The 19,195-nt window shown below is 42.0% G+C and overlaps 1 protein-coding gene across 2 annotated transcripts in view; it reads left to right on the top strand.

Annotated features, from left to right (window-relative positions):
• The window catches only part of unc5db (unc-5 netrin receptor Db), a 296,820-nt gene that overhangs the window by 141,158 nt on the left and 136,467 nt on the right, over nucleotides 1–19,195 (top strand). For both annotated transcript variants that reach the window (XM_026187286.2, XM_026187285.2), the window contains exons 3-4: nucleotides 11,320–11,463; nucleotides 14,439–14,542. In XM_026187286.2, the coding sequence (XP_026043071.1) occupies nucleotides 11,320–11,463; nucleotides 14,439–14,542 (248 nt within the window). The remainder of the gene's footprint in view (nucleotides 1–11,319; nucleotides 11,464–14,438; nucleotides 14,543–19,195) is intronic.

The following is a 19,195-nucleotide window of genomic DNA, read 5'->3' as shown; positions in this document are numbered from 1 at the left end:
CTTCGTGATCACATCTTGCAAATAACTGAAAACAATGTCCAAATGATTCCCATCCATCAGCTTTCTTCCACTTATTCAATTCAGGGGGGTGGGTCATATGTTTTTAGGAAGCTAGAGTATCCAGGAAAAAAAATCACAAAGACATAGGGAGAACATGCACATGCAGACAGGAAGGTGAATTTAAACCCAGGATGTTCTTGCTGTGAAGCAAGAAGGCTAAACAATGCACTGACATGCATGAGTTCAACAGCGGTGATACAGTATAATTAGGAAAAACGTAGATGAAATAACTCTCTGGTATGTAACACTCTCTGAAACTAGCCAAAGTACACTGGCTCAAGTCCAGGTGTTGAAACTACACCTTTTACATTTTTCATTTCTGAGCTCAAAGTAGCCCAAAGCTGCACACCCAAACACAGATGGATCTGGCTGTCATTACTGTGCCAGAGCACCGGAGACGGGAACACTGGGCCAGAGCCAAAACCCAGTGTTTTCTCTGAGACTCACCAAAAATTTGCTGTTGACATAAACAGCCAAATGCACCAACACTTTGTCTCACTGGTTATATTTGTATTATTTTGCTTAAAGTCAGTGTGATTGACATAGAATTTAATGTTTAACCAAACAGCTAATGGTATAGTGCTTCTAGTGGTGACAGTGTCCTTTGTTGATTTGTTGATTTGCGGTGAACATCCACATGCATTCTAATTAAATACCAGTTCATTATGTTTATATTTACATCTCCCTCATGAGCATGCAGTTGGTGGAATCCTTTTAAAAGGATCAAATTTCTGACTTAACCACACTGAGGGGGTGGTGGATGGGATAGGGGTCTGTGAGCACTAACAAACACTAAACATTGAATGTATATGTAACTTATCATCAAACTGCCGAGCTATCAACAGCTTTAGAATGCCTTTGGAGTCCTCAGTAACTTATTATCTGATCAAGTAAATTCTAAACAATGCCACACTAAAGGCAGGTACATATGAAGAAAAGGCTTCTTTTGAGTTTATGGTGGCACGTACCTCACTGACACTGGCAATCAAGTGAACATTTGAAAGAAATTATTTCACATCTTTCTTTTTGTGCTCGTTATTGGTTGGCATCACATGAGGTGAAAACGCTCCCTGCAGTACATGTGCTATGACAGTCGCCCCTGGCACAAACAGGTGCCCTGATAATGGCTTCTTTTGAGTAAACACAGATTTATTATCGGGAGAACCTCATTTCTCAAAATCACTGCAACAGTTTGCATCCCATTGTGAAATAAATGAAACTCCTGCAACTTGGTTCCCTCGGTAGGTGTCCATAAATCTTTATAACAAATCTATCAAAAATGACAGTCCTAATCATGACTCAAAATAAGCATTTTTCTTCAGTATCAGAACCAATTCAGTGTTTGTCTATACTTCCCAGCCATTGCTCGACTGCTAATTGGAACTGCTATGGAGCAAGACTTTTTAATATGTGACAAAGTGTAGGAAAATGCAAATGATGCTCACTGACGCCCACACTGGTTAAATGGGTGGACACCTGATGTGATGAGAGATCTTCTGACAAACATTCTTTGTAATAATAACCTAATGAAAGCAAATAGCAAATAAAATCACAATCAAAGTGTAAATGTAAACGGTAACAAATATCGCCCCTGTCTTACCTTTGTGGTTTTTTTCTACTTACCAGCACTCTCATTCATGTCCATGAACAAGCGAATAACTTTGTTACCATTTCACACACTGCCCTTATGCTGTAATGCAAACCATTCTGTATCCAAACCGAACTGGAAAATCGACGTCCATTAGCACAAAACAGTAACTTAAAATTCATAAATATATCATGAACCGTGTTGAATACACCACCAGTCTGCTTCAGTGTCACATTTGGCCCAGCAGTAAAAAAAATGGTTTCACACAAATTAAATTAATGTCCTTTTCCTGAAACTAACCAAGAGGTTTACATGCCCGAATACAGTCAAATCTGTCATATGGCAGTGTGAAGCAGGCAGGGTTGAGTACCCAAAATGCTGACTCATATGCAGGACTTAACTCCAAAACATAGCTTTATTGCTGGAAGTATGATTGCAGAAACCAAACTGGGAGAGACTAGAAAATGAACTAACAAGCAGAACACACAGCCGGCAAATGAGGGAGATCGTGACACCAGACTGCAGAAACTAAATACAGGAGTGAATCAGAGCAAAGTGAAAACAGATGGGGAACATAGCTGGCAACAATCTAACAGTCGAGACAGGGGGAAGCAAACCTGAACACGTATCGGATACTATCAAAGTAAAACAGGAAGTATGGGGAACACACACACTGAGACACAGACTGACGAAACCCAGGGCGAGAGAGCAAGGGACGAGAAAGTGCTGCTAAAAATATGAAAGTCTCAGCCACGCTCTCCAGTGCCAAAGTCCCTCCCATCCAACCTCACAATACAGGAAAAGAAGGCCGTCGCTTCCCTGAGCAAAGACCACAACATCACTGTTTTACCAGCTGATAAGGGAAGATGCACCGTGGTCCTAAACACTACAGATTACCACACAAAGATCACTACTCTCCTCAGTGACAACAATACCTACGAAGCCCTAAAGCGAGACCCCACAAGCAGCTACAAAAAGAAAGTTATAGCTTGCCTTCAAGACTTTGAAAAGGACAAAATTATTGACCGCCTTACATATCACCGCCTTTACCCAGGGGATGTCATACCCTGCATCTATGGACTTCCTAAGATCCACAAGGAAGCTGTCCCACTCAGACCCATAGTCAGTAGCATAAACTCAGCCACTTATAACATTGCTAAACACCTTGCTACCATCCTTGCTCCTCTCGTGGGGAACACCCCACACCACATCAAGAACTCCACCGACTTCACCGACAAGGTCCAGAAACTTACCCTGGATCCAGATGAAACCATGGTGTCCTTTGATGTAGTCTCTCTCTTCACTTGCATACCCACCACGGAGGCCGTGGAGACTGTCAGAAAACGACTACAAGAAGACAGCTCCTTGGAGGACAGGACCAACTTCACACCCGATCAGATCTGCACACTGTTAGACCTCGGCCTCACCACTACATATTTCAAGTACAACAAAGGCTTTTACAGACAAAAACATGGCTGTGCCATGGGCTCCCCCGTGTCACCTATTGTAGCCAACCTTTACATGGAGGAAGTGGAAAGAAAGGCTCTTGGCTCTTTCAAAGGAAGAGTACCCAGCCACTGGTACAGATATGTGGACGACACCTGGGTCAAAATCAAGACACAAGAAGTGGAATCCTTCACTGCGCACATCAACGCTGTGGATAAAAACATCATGTTCACCAGGGAAGACACAAAGGACAACTGTCTGCCTTTCCTGGACTGCGCTGTGCACATTGAAGAGAACGGCAAACTCAACATCGAAGTTTACCGGAAGCCCACACACACGGACCAGTACGTCCTCTTTGACTCCCATCACCCTTTGGAACACAAACTTGGAGTAATTAGGACCCTACACCACCGGGCAGAACATGTTCCCTCTAAGCCTGAAGGAAAAAAGAAGGAACACACACATGTAAAGGAAGCACTCAAAACCTGCGGCTATCCTAAATGGGCGTTCTTAAAGTCAGCAAAGAGGCACAGAAAAGAAGACCAGACACCAGCGAGGGAGGATAAGAAGGACAGACGCAACAACATTGTCATCCCCTATGTAGCCGGTGTATCAGAGAAACTCAGGAGAGTTTTCTCCAAGCATGACATCCCAGTGTATTTCAGACCCAGCAACACGCTCAGACAGAAACTGGTTCACCCGAAAGACAAAACGCCAAAACACAAACTTAACAATGTGGTGTATGCTGTACAGTGCAGCGAGGAATGCTCAGACCTCTACATTGGAGAGACCAAACAGGCATTTCACAAGCGCATGGCACAACACAGAAGAGCCACCTCCACAGGACAAGACTCAGCAGTCCATCTGCATCTTAAGGATAAAGGACACTCTTTCGAGGATGCCAATGTTCACATTTTGGACAGAGAGGACAGATGGTTTGAAAGAGGAGTGAAAGAAGCCATCTATGTCCACTGTGAGCGACCATCTTTGAACAGAGGCGGGGGTTTACGACACCAACTCTCTGCCATCTATAATCCAGTTTTGAGATCCCTTCCCAGACGCCTTAACGCCCACTCACATCCTGGGCCATCTGACCTCAGGAATTCGCATGATAAGGTGGGGCCAGGTTTCACAATGAACACACCCGAAACTCTGGCTGATTGGGACCTACGCCCAGTTTCCCACCTTGGCTCAGGCGATTAGAGGATCATCAGGGGGTCCTTTTGTCCCTCTGTGGGGGTTTACTCCCACTAGGTTTATATCTGGGACTCTCCACCATTTGACCTTAGAACTGAAGAAGCTTCTCGGATGAGAGGTGAAACGTCTTCAAGTAACTTAAAGAAGTCCAGACGCTTTTCTTTGCAAGCTCCTTTGACTACGATGACCTGGATGACTGAGAACCTTCACAGACATGCTGCTAAAAATACTAAGTCTATGTAGTTCATACTTTAAAAGCACCTGCATATATAATAACACTGTGTTAAAATTGCAGTATTGATGTCCACACATATATTTAGATGTATACTGGGTTTTAAAATGAGGCCAGTCTTTTTTAAGTGAGGCTACTAAAGTCTAATCCTGAGCTGACTTTTCCCTCTCCTGAGCAGTGGACCAGTGTTTTGGCTTTGCCACTACATTGAGCAGATATGGCCATTTTCACAAAAGTCTAATATTGATCTATGGGACAGCAGCCCATTCCTATTTTGCCTTTACTGTATGGTTATCAGAAAAGAACCAGAGGCAGTGTGTGGATGGAGTAAAAGATGAAAAAGGTTTTTTGCTGGACTCTCTTAAAGCAGATTTTTTTTAAAATAAAATGATCGCAATGCACCATTTTAATGAAGTTCTTGTCATTGAAATCCATTTTAATAAGCTAGACTAAGGCAGAGCTACCACAGCGACAATCTCACTTGCACTGGACCTCAGAACGGGGAAATATTGCTCTCATTCCAGCTGCTTTGCCCATCTTTCTCTGAGTGATTCAGCTGTTTTGGATGGATTTATCAAGTGACTCGGAAAACTGCAAAAGAGTGAGAAGAGGATTGGGGAGGAGAGCTGATCAAGTGGTTTACTCTAATGAGGCCTGTCAACAGTGTTCTGCCTATAAACAAATAGGGTTGACAGATGACACAATGGCGGCAGTCGTTCCCTTCTCTCCAGTAAACCACCTGTCGATGTCGCTTTGGACTCCAGTAAATGTGTTGCTTTGTCAAAAAAGCTTACGGCCACTTTCTCTCTCTCGTTCTCGCTCACTGTCTCTCACACAATCAGTCTTGCTTGCTCTTCCACTTCTGTTAAACTCAGCCTCAAATTTTTTAGGGCATCGCAGAAAGTCATTAGTTATTATTTGCTTTGCTGTCTCTCTTCCCACACAGATGCTGTCACTTGACAGCTCTCTGCCTGTGCTCAAGAAATTATGAATTATGCCTGTGTCTCACTCTCTACAGGGACGGCAAATGGGAAGCACCAACCATAGAGTTTCTTCTTTGTTTATTGCGTTCTCAACCCCCACCCCCACCCCCCAAAAAAGACACCAACTCACGGCCTGTCAATCTTAACTACCACAGTTACCAAAATTGCACCGATTGCACCATATTGTGACAAACTGCCTAATTTGTATCAGCGTTTCAAGACTTGTGAGTTTCACAAAGAGAAAGAAGATCACTTTTTCTGTTGTTGTTGTCATTTGTATCCAGCAAAGTGGAGACCACCCGCCATGAAATGTTCTCCATTTCTTAATTTTACCCCAAACACCAGCATGGAGTCATCGCCGTTGCCCCAATGCCATTCATTCGGGTTTGATTGGTATTCATTCAGAAGTCTGCTCAGTGCGTCGCAAGCTGTGCAGCCTCAGTATGAAGCTGTTTGACTTTAGTAAGAGCATGTCAGATTAAAATGTAATTCATCAGAGAGATTGGAGGCATAAGAGTCAGGGCAGGCTTTTGGTCTCTTGCAGTTCCCAGCACATTGCATATTTGGCTCTTTAATCCAGTGGTGGGTATAAGGCCCGGAGGCTCCAAAAGGCTCTGAGAAAACACATGTGACAGGCCCTAAGCCGATGACTCACATTAAATATGGGTGCTGTATACCCATTTGAAGCCATATGAGAGGATGGCAAACAACTGGGGGCTTGCAGCTTGTTGCCTAAGAGGATTTTCAAATAGACTGGATTTTTTTTTCCTCACATTCTTTTATGCATTCAAAATAATAAGAGCATTGTGCAGTTTGCTGTGGTCACATTGGGTTTTTGTGTTATATAATGTAGTATATTATCGTGGTGTCACTTGCACAGGAAGCCTCTATACATCGTTACGTGTAGTTCAGATTATTAATGCTAATTCTTCTATAGATGATTTAGCTTTCCATTCAGAACTAGAAACATACTGCATGGTTGCCCGGGGCTCTGTGTTTCTGCCAATTTCCTTAGTGATGCTAGCATAGAGAAGCAGAAAGCACTGATTTAGGAAGTGTGTCAGTCCTTCCTAAGAACTTGTGCATAACTAATCCCGTAAAACCCATTGATCACTGACACAAGCCTTTAGACATATCGAGATATCGATTACAGATTCTTAAAGATGCTTATTTAGCATACAGGGCTTTCCCTTTTAACTGCAGCTTAGCACATGACCTAAACAGAGGCCTATTTCCAGCCTATAAATGCTTCATTTAGACCTGACCCACATGAACACTGCTAATACTGGTACTCTCATGAAATCATATCAAAACCCAAGTTCTGAAGGTTCATTTTGGGCATCAGAATGGATGTAGGAAAGGCAATGCCAGTTGACCCACAAGTTCAGGCAGGCCCCAAAGTCAAGCTCTGCTGCAATCCCAGCAGATCAACTGATCTCAGTGCCAGCCCACATCAGCTGATAGTTTAGCTGATACATTTCTATGAAGCCACACAGGGCACACTATTTAACCTTGTGTTAGCCCGCCCACAATTGCTGCACGTCTGTGGGTCACTTTGGAGCCCATCTTTCATTTCTGATTCATTGGATTAAAATCTAAAGGGTTTAGGTGAAGTCTCATGCATTATGTATGCATGTCTCTATAATCTCCAAATACATTATGTACTCCTAGAGTAAATTAACCTGGTGTTATGAATAGTGCAAGTCCACCTAAAAAGGAACCAAGAGTTTCCCTTTGAGTGGGACCAGTTTGAAATTTTACTTTATCTCTGGTTTTGCAATTATTCTCACTTCTAATTGATTCGATTTAAGAAAAGCTCCTTTCTCTAAGATCCCAGAGGACTGACATTTTACATGTGTTTGCATGTCAGAGATTCCTTAACTTTAAAACGTAGCTATAGATCATGATAACATCTTGTATCATGCCGTTTTCTGAGTGAGGACAGTCCAGTTATGTTGTATTGAAGTTTCACCAGTAGTGCAGACACAGATCCCACAATATTTATCTTAAAATGAAATTAAACAATATAATATAAAGAAGTAAGAATATCGCACTACATTTTTAAAAGAAGACTAACAATTAGATGAGCGTTGTTTATTGAAGCTCGCATATTCTGCATTCTTTCCAGCCGAAGTGGAACTCTAACACAACACTTTTATGCTGATTACAGAAAGTTAAACACTTGCATTAATAATTTTGTTGGCATTAGTAATTGAAGGAGAAAACTAATTTGGATTATTTTTTTTCTAAATCTCTAATTGGCAGTAAAGACATTCTGATTCTGGTATTAGTGAATTAAACATACTGCAAAGGTATCAATGTCATTACTGCATGAAAAGAAAAATTACATGGTCACCAGATACCTGTATTTATGAAAAAAGTATTTAAATAATTGATGCAGCATCAGTAATTCTAAATAACGCATTGATCTATGTTGATTAGTTAAAAATTTCTAATTATTTAATACAAAAATAAAGTTAAAATACTATTTGCTAGTCTACAGTGTAATTCGAGAGTGGACTTAAAAATTAGCTCTCCCTCAAGAGTGACAAAAGAAAACAATAACACTGTGGACCAGTCACAGTTTCTTTATTAAGCTGTCCTCAAGTGAGATCCCCTAAAACAGCTAAAACCAGGAAGTAGAGTAGTTGAATGATTTATATTGTGAAGTTGAAGTTCACTTCAATTCAGTTTAATTGCAGTCTTATTTACACGACGACACTTGCCTAAAAGCACTTTATATGGTAAAGTAAAGACTCTATAACTCCTCCAAGATGTGTTAATCAATCTGGATAAAACTTGCTATATAAACTCCCTATGGGACCAGGATTATCAGTGTCTATGCAGCAATAATTAGTGGAGCGTGTGTGTCTGTGATCAAGTGTTCATCAAACAGGTATTACGATGGTACTTGTAACTGATTACTTGGCTTTAAACATAAAATATGTAGCTTACAAGAACAATAAATATGTATTTACTATTCATTTTTCATCTTTTGTTGTTTATGAACAGCCATTTTTGCCAACTGATTACAGGCTACTTATTCAAGTGTGTGTTTGGGTTTATAAAAAGTAGCCTGCACTACTTTGTAAAAAGTGAAGCTGTCAGTGTTTTATTTTATTTCCAGAAGTCAATACCAATAGGGCTCTCCAGTTGCAGTCTTTTAAAATTGTTTTGTATCTTCATGATGTTTGCCTATCAATTTTTTTGCCTTGGAACAGTCAGTCTCCTATGTACGTTCTCCATCACTAGAACAAAGTCTTCATCTTAAATCGTTCGAAGAGGCAATCCTGTCCGATCCATTTTGCTATGTCTAGCTCTGTTGTTCTTTAGTGCTACGTCTGTACTTTGAAGCACTTACTTGAAATATTGCACACCAGCTTCATTTGCACTCAGTGACTGTCCTTGTCATTGGAGGCTTTCGATATCTGTGAGACTGAATAAAGTTGTTTGTTTTTAAATCAATTTCTTCTGACTTTTTATTCTCTCACCCACTCCCTTCTCTCACGTACACACACAAAAGTTGTCTCTGTTCTTCTGCTTCTTCCTCTCATCTAATATCTTGCTATAAGTATGCTACACTTATTCAAGTATGTGCTCATCTTTTTCATCTATATTTGACTTAATTTGAAAAAAAAAACTATTTCATTCACTACATGTTGAATGTCAGTCTTACAATCAAAGTGCAGCAGTGCTTTATATGTGAAATATGTAATAATTATATTTCCCGCAATATCGATCGATCGATCGATCGATATGGAACTTTTTGGATTGTATTAGAGATCAACTTCTATACCTGCTGCCAGTTAGAAGATTTTTTCCTTAAGTGGTAGTACAGGAATCAAGAACCAGTTTTTGTAGAGAACCAGTTCCCAGTAGTCTACTTCCGTGGAATTGTTAGTCGTCTTTGTTCCTGATCCAGTTTATCCCACTTACTTGCACTGACACAATCAGCTGATTTCAGTTTGTATGCTGGAGGAGAAAAATAGTTGCACATTCTACAGCATGGATATGGATGTTTTATTTTTATTGCAGAAAAGGAAGAGAGGACGATGGTAAAGTGCAAACTGCATTCAGGACAGAAACAACTACATTATACTGCTAAGTCAACTTCGACTTTTTACAAGCACCTGTACAGACAACATGCTAATGCTAAGTTAGCCAAGATCTCATAGTGACATTAAATCTGAGTGAATGCTGACCCCACCCCAGCAACCAGACCCTGAAGCACAACAGGAAACTAATGGATGAGCAGTCAGGCTGCAGCCTCTGTTTCTACCTGTTCACAGTTCTACAGCAGAATGACTGTTGAGATCACTTTGAAGTCTCTTTGTGCTGGTTTTTATCTTTCGGTGTGTGTTGTTGGCTTTATGTTCCTACCTAAATACTGAGAGAAAGATCATATGTGTGTCCTCATTAGGACAGGAATTTGTGTTAGTGTGTGAGATTTGACCACACAGCATCTAATTAATTTGCATGAATGTAATGTATTTGATATGCTGCTTGGAGATGGTGGTGACTCTCATAGTTGCACCAGTGGGAACCCAATAAGAATTGATAATTAATCAAATTGATAAGCAATACAGATAATGCAATTGGAATCTCTAAATTCTTATCATTTCCCATTCCCAGTCCATGAACTGGAGGTTAAACTTAAGCTTATGTATTTAAGGACTAAAAATGCGCAGCCAGCCAGAAAGGACATCAAAGATGACTGACTTGGCTTCTTTTTTACTACACCTTCCAGGACATTTCCAAATCTGAAAGAAACAGTTAGAGAATACTGCTCTTTGAACAGCATGGAAAGCTGTGCTTACTAATTCAGAAAAAGAAGAAGAAGAGACTTCATGGATGGAAGGATTGTGGTAAAATAAAAATAAAAAAAGTATCAAAAGGTATTTCTATAGCACATAAAATACAACAAAGTTGACCAAAGTGCTTCACAGTCGGTCAGAGCAATAGCATAAGACAGAATAAAAAAAAGAAACAGTTAAAAGGAGGGCAGAAAACAATATGACAATTGTTTGAAACAAAAACTAGCCATGAAATAACATACTAGTTTGGATCAAAAGCCAGAGTAAAATAATAAGTTTTAAGACGCAATTTAAAAGACTGGATGGACTCGGAGGAACGAATATAAGGAGGGAGGTTATTCCAGAGTCTGGGAGCTATGACAGCAAAGGCCCGATCACCTCTGGACTTCAGACGAGACCTCGGTTGCGTCAGGAGCATTTGATTGGAAGATCTAAGTGCCTTATTAAGGATAATAAGGCACAGTTATTGAAGGGAACGAAGGGCAGTTATTGGTCACTGAATATTTATTATTTATATTTATTTTGAATTTTTTCTGAATTCACTAAAAATACTTTCAAGTTCCCTGCAACATAAATTGCAACAATTTGTAGATCAAGGAAGTGCAACTGAAAAAGTATTTGCTTTTGGAACTGTACAGTGCATAAAAGGATCATGTCCAGTTTTACCTGTTCACATTATGGTCTTATTAATAGTACAGTGACTCCCTGAGCTGTTCCTTTGTTTTAGATTTATGTCATGTTAGAAGTAACAAATATATTGCACATATGGCACATCTTCTTGTAACAAATGCCACAGATTCAAACAACTGGCAGAAACGTCTTAATAATTTTAGAAAATAATTAAACTTAACTTGATTCAGCACAGCACTTTAGGTGTTTTTCAGTGGTCCCAAATGCAGGGTAGCAAAACTCTAATTGAATCTAATCTAATCTAAGGTGTGCAACACTACACATAGGCACACGGAGTTGCTAACTCTCTTACCTTCTCTGTTGATCCAGGACTGAAGGTGCGTGAAGTGATGATCAACGTGTCACGCCAGCAGGTGGAAGATTTCCATGGCCCCGAGGACTACTGGTGTCTCTGTGTTGCCTGGAGCCACTTGGGCACATCCAAGAGTCGAAAGGCTACTGTTCGCATCGCTTGTGAGTTTGCAACTCTCCCCTAAGATGTGAAAATTTAGGGCATGAATTTTCAAGTTTATGTAAAAGAGAAATGGTATAAAGACTCAAAGTTTTAACAGCAAACTTGTGACTTTAGTTTTGGCTTGCAATCTTGATTGCAAGATTGAATGAAATGATTGAATAAACATACAACATATTTTAGAGAAGATGTTCATTAAACACAAAAGAACTATAGATGATAACCAATCATGCATATATGACTCTTCCATTTTATCTCAAAATCAGTCCTTTTCCTATACTGCAGGGTACTTCATGATGCTATAGATGTCACCACATTTGGTCCATAAATATGATTTATACTTTTATTTTGAGGGCATCTCCTCCAATTTACACATCAAAGTGTGTGCTGGGGAGTGCTAGTGCATATGTGGAAAAGGGGTATAAAGGCTTTTCTGTCTCCAAAGGGAGCCATGTGAAGTTTGATAAATGCGATGATACTTGTGTCAGCATTGTTTGTGGGAGAAGACTGCAAGATTGAAAATGAAAAATAATCTGGGGGTGTGGAGTTAGAAGAAAGGGGATTTACTGGGGCTCATCTCTGCTTGAGGCTAGAGGATAAGGATATATTAGCTGCTACTACCTTGACACAATGAAACCTCTGAGCAAACTGCCAGTGGTACCCAGGGTTTCTGGGTATTGTAGGCAAAAAGATATGTAAAGCTAAATCAATGGAGAACTATTTAAATGGTTCTTGTAATGAGCTGCATGTAAGACCCATGGACTAAAACAAAGTTTACAAATATACAAACTACACTGCACAAGTTCAGCTGAGAAATGTAAAGGCTTGAACCTGCACAGACATCCAGCTGTTTCTTTGTCACTAATAGATCAACGGATAAAAGAGAGATGACATAAAATCCTCAAGCACATTGAATTATAGTATGACTAGCTCTCGGGTACTGGAAAAGTGATTTTTCCCCACATAGGTCTGTGTGATAGCTTTATAATGACATCAAATGACCACTCAGACCTCTCTGACATATGATTTACAGCATCTGTTCCCAACAAAGGACAACAACCCTGTTTCATTGGACCAAAATCTGTGACCATGGCAGCAAAAACTTTTTATCAAATGAATAATTAATTCCCACAAAATAATATTGTCTAACCAAATGGGACGCTTTTTTTATTTACAGCTACTGGTGTCCAGCAACCAATACTGTTTTCAATTTTTAGAGCTCAAATCTGAAGGTGTGGAGTGAAAAAGACATGTATTTGGCAAGGTTCATGTCTACTTGACACTGCTATGCTGGTAGAGGTAATGCCAGGATAACGTGAACTTCTGATGGAATCGTGGGCTGTATTCAGAACAAGCATAATGGCACTCACAGTCCAAGTTATGAAGCTTCAAGCTGAGTGCTTTTAATGTTGGTATTTGTAAATGAAAAGGGACAAACAAGGAGTGGGCTTCACTGAGAAACTGACAAACCACACTCTGCTTTGTCCTGGTTTTTGAGACTAATTAGAACAGTAGTAGCTGAATTGCTCTGTGGGTAATAAGGGCTCCTTTTTCAAAGAAAGAGGATGCTAGCTTAGTGGCCCATTATGTTAGCAAACAAAATTATAACCTTCAATCAAAAGTGATCTATTTTTTTTGTTAACACTGTTAAAAAGCATAGAAACACAGAAATACTGAGAGGTTCTGCTGAAAATGTACTTCCTTATCTTATAGTAAGACATTTCAGAGATTCACTGTGTAGTTAAAGGAGAGTTTCACCAGTCTGGCCCAACTCAGGTCAAAGTTTGCTGTATGTAAAGTGACTCTGACATTGATTTATTTATGCAGGCATGTACTCCAAGGGTCTATATATTTAAAAAAAAATACTAGTTAATACAGCATTATAATAACATGACCATGTTATAACAAAATATTTGTGTCTCATGTTTTATTCAAGTTTTTTTAACCTTTGGTCCATTTGCTTACTTTATCTAAAGCAGTCTCTGAAGAAAATGTTGCACACTCCAACTTCAAAGTTGTAGCGACCAGTTGTATTTAAATAATGCCAAATTAACAAAACTATCTGGCAAATGATTTACAGTGTCTGTCCCCAAAGAGAGCGGAGTGTACAGACAACAGAGCCCTCTCCTTGGACCAAACTGTGCGAGCGCAACAAGCTGATTTTATCTTGAATTAGATTTTTTAGCAATGAAATAATCAATTCCCAACAAAATGCTCTCAAGTTAGACACAATCAGCTACTTTCAACCACTCCTGTCTGAGACCAATACTGCTGCATGTCAGTAACCTCTAGTTAGAGGTTACAGAATTTGTAAGCCAAGCGAAAGTCAAAATAAATTAAATACAGTAAGAAAGCAACATATTTCTTTTGTCCTTTGAGAGAAAAAAGAATATGTTTGGTGAATGACAGTAACTGTCGAGCTCTTTATCTACTGAGATTTGGGTGTCACTGTGTTTGCAGTCATTTTACACTGAGTGTAGCTGCCAGCTGAACTGAGGTTTTGACTGCAGGCTCAACACCTTCCCTCCTGTATGTGGATCTTTTACATGCAAGCAACCTCTTGTGATCCCAAGGGTTCATAAAAACCCATTCATAACTGAAGTGAAAATTTCAAAGGCACATTCCTGCTTTATGTTTTAACTGGTTTTCAGTGAATAGCTGCAGCGCAATAAGCTATCAAAGGCAGTTTGGAAAATGGGCCGAATAGGATCTGTCACTATTGTATTCACATGAGTGCCCAGGATGATCATAGCAATCCTGCTCACTTCATCCATCCAGCATATCCTTCAAACCACCTTGTTAACAGATTACCCAGCACAGGGCCATTGGATCCTCTCTATCGTATACAGGCTACATTGGATTTTGAAGGTCGTGGTGTGCAGAGGGGCAAGCCTGCGTGTTAGCTGCTAAAGGGAATTGAGGCCAGGCTGACCATGACACTTGACACCTGACAGCAGCCTCTTATCTCCCCATACAGACCTGAGGAAAAACTTTGAGCAGGACCCCCAGGGGAAGGAGGTCCCAATCAATGGGATGATCGTTCTGCACTGTCGTCCTCCGGAGGGAGTGCCCGCTGCAGAGGTAAGTCCGCTGCTCCTCAGCTCCGCCTGTCCCAAAAGAGAAGAAGCTTATACTCCCACTGAGCAGAAAACATACGCATCAGAGCGGATACTTATTCTGTGAGAGTAGCTCTGTGCCACTCAGAAAGTCGATTCTACCTTCAGCTCCGCTTTCTCTGACCTTTAAGAGATTGATATAGTTGTGTTTAGAAACTAGTGATAAGTGCACATAAATATTTGGACACAAAGGCACTGGCTTCAAAGTCAGCTAGACACCTCCTGATGAAGAGGATTCACAATATAGCTTTTAATCCAAACCTCTATCCACAATGTTGTCAATAAGATCTACACATCAGCCTTTCACATGTTCTCTTAGCCATGCAAACCAGAAACATCTGGCTTCAAATGCAGAAGTGGGATGTTGCTCCCTGTCCTCCTGGATTCTGTTGTTTGATCTGTCAGCTTCTACTGCGTGCTCATAAAAGGGTTGATTGTGCCTTGCGGTTACTATATGGATATTCAGGATAGGGATTGCACCACTGCACCTAAGAAATTATTTACAAAGAACAGTGGATATTTTTCACTTGTCTGTTATCTGGGCTGAGTTTATTTACATGCACATCGTGTCCCATTTTCTCCCTCAAAGTCTGTTCCTGGGGAGGCTCATATATCACAATTACCATGAGAAACTTCATTAGTTATGGCTTTGATATGATCGCGACCTCTGATCTTCCGCAGCTTTTGTTACGGCCCTAGCTGGGCCTCCTGATACTGCCCTTGTGTGGGCGTGGTGTTTCTCTCCGCCTCCTCCTCTTTTGCTCCACCCCTCTGTCTCTCTCTTGCTCTCTCTCTCCCCAGGACACAGCTGCTGCTTATTGGACTCACTTACCACCTGGGCCCAGTCAGCAATCACCTCTCTGAGGTCATATAAGCTGGGGATGAGCTGTGAGCAGGGTGTGGGGTGTTCTCTGGTGTCTCTGCCTTGTGTGGAGTTAGCATCGCTGCTTTACGTGAGTAGTGTGGGCTTGTGGGCCTTGGCAGCAGTAAGCCAGCTGCTGTTAGTGACAGGGTGAGTTTGTGGGCCCCTGGAAGTGCCTTCTCGTGGTGTGGAGTTTTTGTTTGGTTGTTGTGTTCTTTGTTGTTGCAACCTTTTTTCTCTTTTTCTGAGTGTTATTGGTAAAACGGCGTTGCTGGCTCTTTATGTTAAGATGATCTATAATAAAGACTATTTTATTTACTAAAAACACTGGTCTGTTTTCCTTTCATTCTGTTCTGGACTCATTTGTTACTGGTCCCCTCACTCGCATGCCTAGACCCCTTCGGGTGGGACGTAACAAAGTGGGGGCTCGTCCGCGATATGAATAGAAGGAAAATTGAGTTTTTGTGAGTTGTTTGCCGGTGGCCTGGTTAGTTGTATTGTATCGGCTGCGCTCCCTCTCCAGTTAGCAAAAGGGGAGTGTCTAGCTGAGCGTAAGCTCCTCCTTCAGGCACTCATTTTTTATTTTTCCTTTATTATTTTCGGAGTAATCCCGGGTGGGGATTAGTTCCCTGTCGGGGGTAGGCTTGTCGGTGCTTTGTGCACTTGATGCTTAGCCTTTAAAGTTGCCTCGAGCCTGGTACACTCCAGAAGCTAACTAGGCTAAGATTTTAGTAGGCAGGTCTGGGGAGAGGGTCGGCGGTACTTTTATTTATTGGTTAACCTCTGGCCACACTTTTCCCGCCTGTTTTCTCATTTGTGTATTGGAGGTGGTGGTGCTTTGTTGTTATTGTTAGCCTCAGGTAGTTTTTTGTTTTTAGAGTTGATGGCTACCTTTGATATTGCCGTGTTTAAGAAAAACCCCTCGCTTGTCCAACTGGACGCCTGTAGGAAGAGGGATTTGCATGAGGTGGCATCAGGTTATAGCATTTCTGTTTCCACAGCTCTGCGTAAGGCTGAGCTGAAAGCTGCTCTTGTGTCTGGCTTGGTGGAGAAAGGGATAGTGGCCTTGCCAGTATCTGCCAGTCCACTTGAGCATGGGGCAGCCTCTCAGCCTGTTCCGCAGGCGTCAGCTCAAGCTGTAGGTCCATTGGTGTTGACACCTGTTGATCAGGGGCTGCCTGAGGACAAACCCATGACATTGCCTCGCTTCGAACCCCTCTCCATTGAATCAAGTGAAGGCTCGAAGCAGGATGCTAAGCTCCGTGTACGCCTGGCTCGTCTCCAGTTAGAAAAGGAGGACCGTGAGAGGGAGTTCCAGCTAAAGAAAGAGCTGGAGCTTAGGCGTTTAGACGCAGAGCTTGCTAGAGCCAGAGAGGTCGAATTGAGGAAGGTGGAGGCAGAGACAGCTGTGAGGTTGCGACAGCTGGAACTCCGGCAGGTTTCCCTTCCTCCGACTGCCTCCATTCGTCAGGCTGACACCTCGTTTGACGTAGGGAAAAACAGTCGTCTGGTTCCGATGTTCCGTGACATTGAGGTCGACAGCTACTTCGAGTCGTTTGAACAAATAGCCACGGCCTTGCACTGGCCACGGGATTCGTGGGCCATTTTGCTCCAATGTAAGCTGGCGGGTAAGGCTCAAAAAGTTTGTTCCTCATTGTCAGCTCAGGACAGTCTGAATTATGACAAGCTGAAAAGTGCCATCCTGCTAGCTTACGAGCTAGTCCCAGAAGCTTACAGGCAGCATTTCCGGGGATTAAAAAGGGGACAGGGTCAATCCTACCGAGATTTTGCAAGGAAGAAAAGTGTGCTTTTTCATCGGTGGTGTGTGTCCAGCGAAGCTACTGACCTGGCGTCAATGCGTGAATTAATGCTGGTGGAGGAATTTAAGAACTGCATCTCCGAGCAGATTGCAGTATACCTCAGTGAACAGAAGGTTTCCTCATTACAGCATGCTGCAACACTCGCTGATGAGTTTGCCCTCATCCGTAAAACCAGTGTCATTAAGCACAACCGACGCGATGACCTAGTGAAGGTTAGTGATGTGCCAGCTACACAGTACCCAAAGGGTAAGGTACTTTTGTCCCATTCCAAGGCAAAACGAAAGTGTTTTTTCTGTTTCAAGTCTGGCCATTTAATAGCAGATTGTGGGGCCTACAAACAGAAACAGTCAGTCTTGAGAGTTAGGAGTGTGCCAGCTAACAAAGCCGATACAGGCGTGGTTTCAAGAGCCAAAACAAAGCTCTGTTTCTTCTGCCACAAACCTGGCCACCTGTTTGCTCACTGTTTGAAAGCAAACTCAAAGCAAAATCGATCTGCTTTCAAAAGAGTGAACTGTGGTTCACAAACCAACAAAGTTGCCAGTCCTAGGCAACAGTCGGCACATAATTGCTCAGTGGTGTCATTTGGTCACTGTCAGAGATCAACTAATTGTAATCTGCCACCTGTTGACTGTCTTTCGGGTCCAGATGACCTGCAGTGTGACCCATTGTGTACGACACAAACACTCAAACCCGCACCTCTGGCTAACCAGCATGCCTTTCGCCATGACCTAGCAAAGAAGCATCAGAGAAGTGATGCTGTACGGCTGTTACGTCCCCACATAAAAGTCTAGGCGATGAGGGTGGGGGACAGTAACAGTTAGATCCAGGTGGAATGAAAAGAACGCCAGGCAGAGGTATTTAACATAAAATAGATCTTTATTGTAGGCAAACACCTCAATAATCATATAAATGGCAACAACAAAAGGAGACAGCACCGCTGCTATAATAAGAAATCAGGGAGGTCAACCCAAAGTGGTAATGACCACTCAACAAAGAAAGCAACAATAAGGTTTCAACAGAAAGAGACAGCAACGCTGCTAACAAACAATATCCAGGCAGGCCACACAAACTAATGAAGGCCGCCGTCACTCATAGGCAATCACTGCTCAGTTAAACACTACTCACAAAGAGCCACACACCAGAAGGCTGGTCATACGCAGCAGGCTGTTCCACACCTAAGCCAGTAGCACGCTCTGACCAGCACAGAGGAAATCCACCAGAAACCTCTCCCTCCTCCTCCACACTGCTCTTCTCCAGCTTATATCACCCCTGAGGGTAATTGGTTGTAATGAGAGCAGATGAGCAGCAGGTGTGACCTAAAGGAGAGGGCAGGGGCAGAGAGAGACAAGGGGAGGGGCCAGAACGAAGGAGGAGGAGAGAGAGAAGACAACACCACGCCCACACACTCCCACAGCCTCCCAGGATGTAACATTCCCCCCACCCTAAATCCACACTATACAAAACACAGAAGAAACTCATCACTATGCAGCTGCCTGATCCCGGACGAGCCCCCACTTTGTTACGTCCCCACATAAAAGTCTAGGCGATGAGGGTGGGGGACAGTAACAGTTAGATCCAGGTGGAATGAAAAGAACGCCAGGCAGAGGTATTTAACATAAAATAGATCTTTATTGTAGGCAAACACCTCAATAATCATATAAATGGCAACAACAAAAGGAGACAGCACCGCTGCTATAATAAGAAATCAGGGAGGTCAACCCAAAGTGGTAATGACCACTCAACAAAGAAAGCAACAATAAGGTTTCAACAGAAAGAGACAGCAACGCTGCTAACAAACAATATCCAGGCAGGCCACACAAACTAATGAAGGCCGCCGTCACTCATGGGCAATCACTGCTCAGTTAAACACTACTCACAAAGAGCCACACACCAGAAGGCTGGTCATACGCAGCAGGCTGTTCCACACCTAAGCCAG

The sequence above is a fragment of the Astatotilapia calliptera genome, chromosome 12 (assembly GCF_964374335.1).
Source record: "Astatotilapia calliptera chromosome 12, fAstCal68.1, whole genome shotgun sequence".
Classification (NCBI taxonomy): domain Eukaryota; kingdom Metazoa; phylum Chordata; class Actinopteri; order Cichliformes; family Cichlidae; genus Astatotilapia; species Astatotilapia calliptera.
This window is presented reverse-complemented; position numbering and strand designations above follow the sequence as displayed.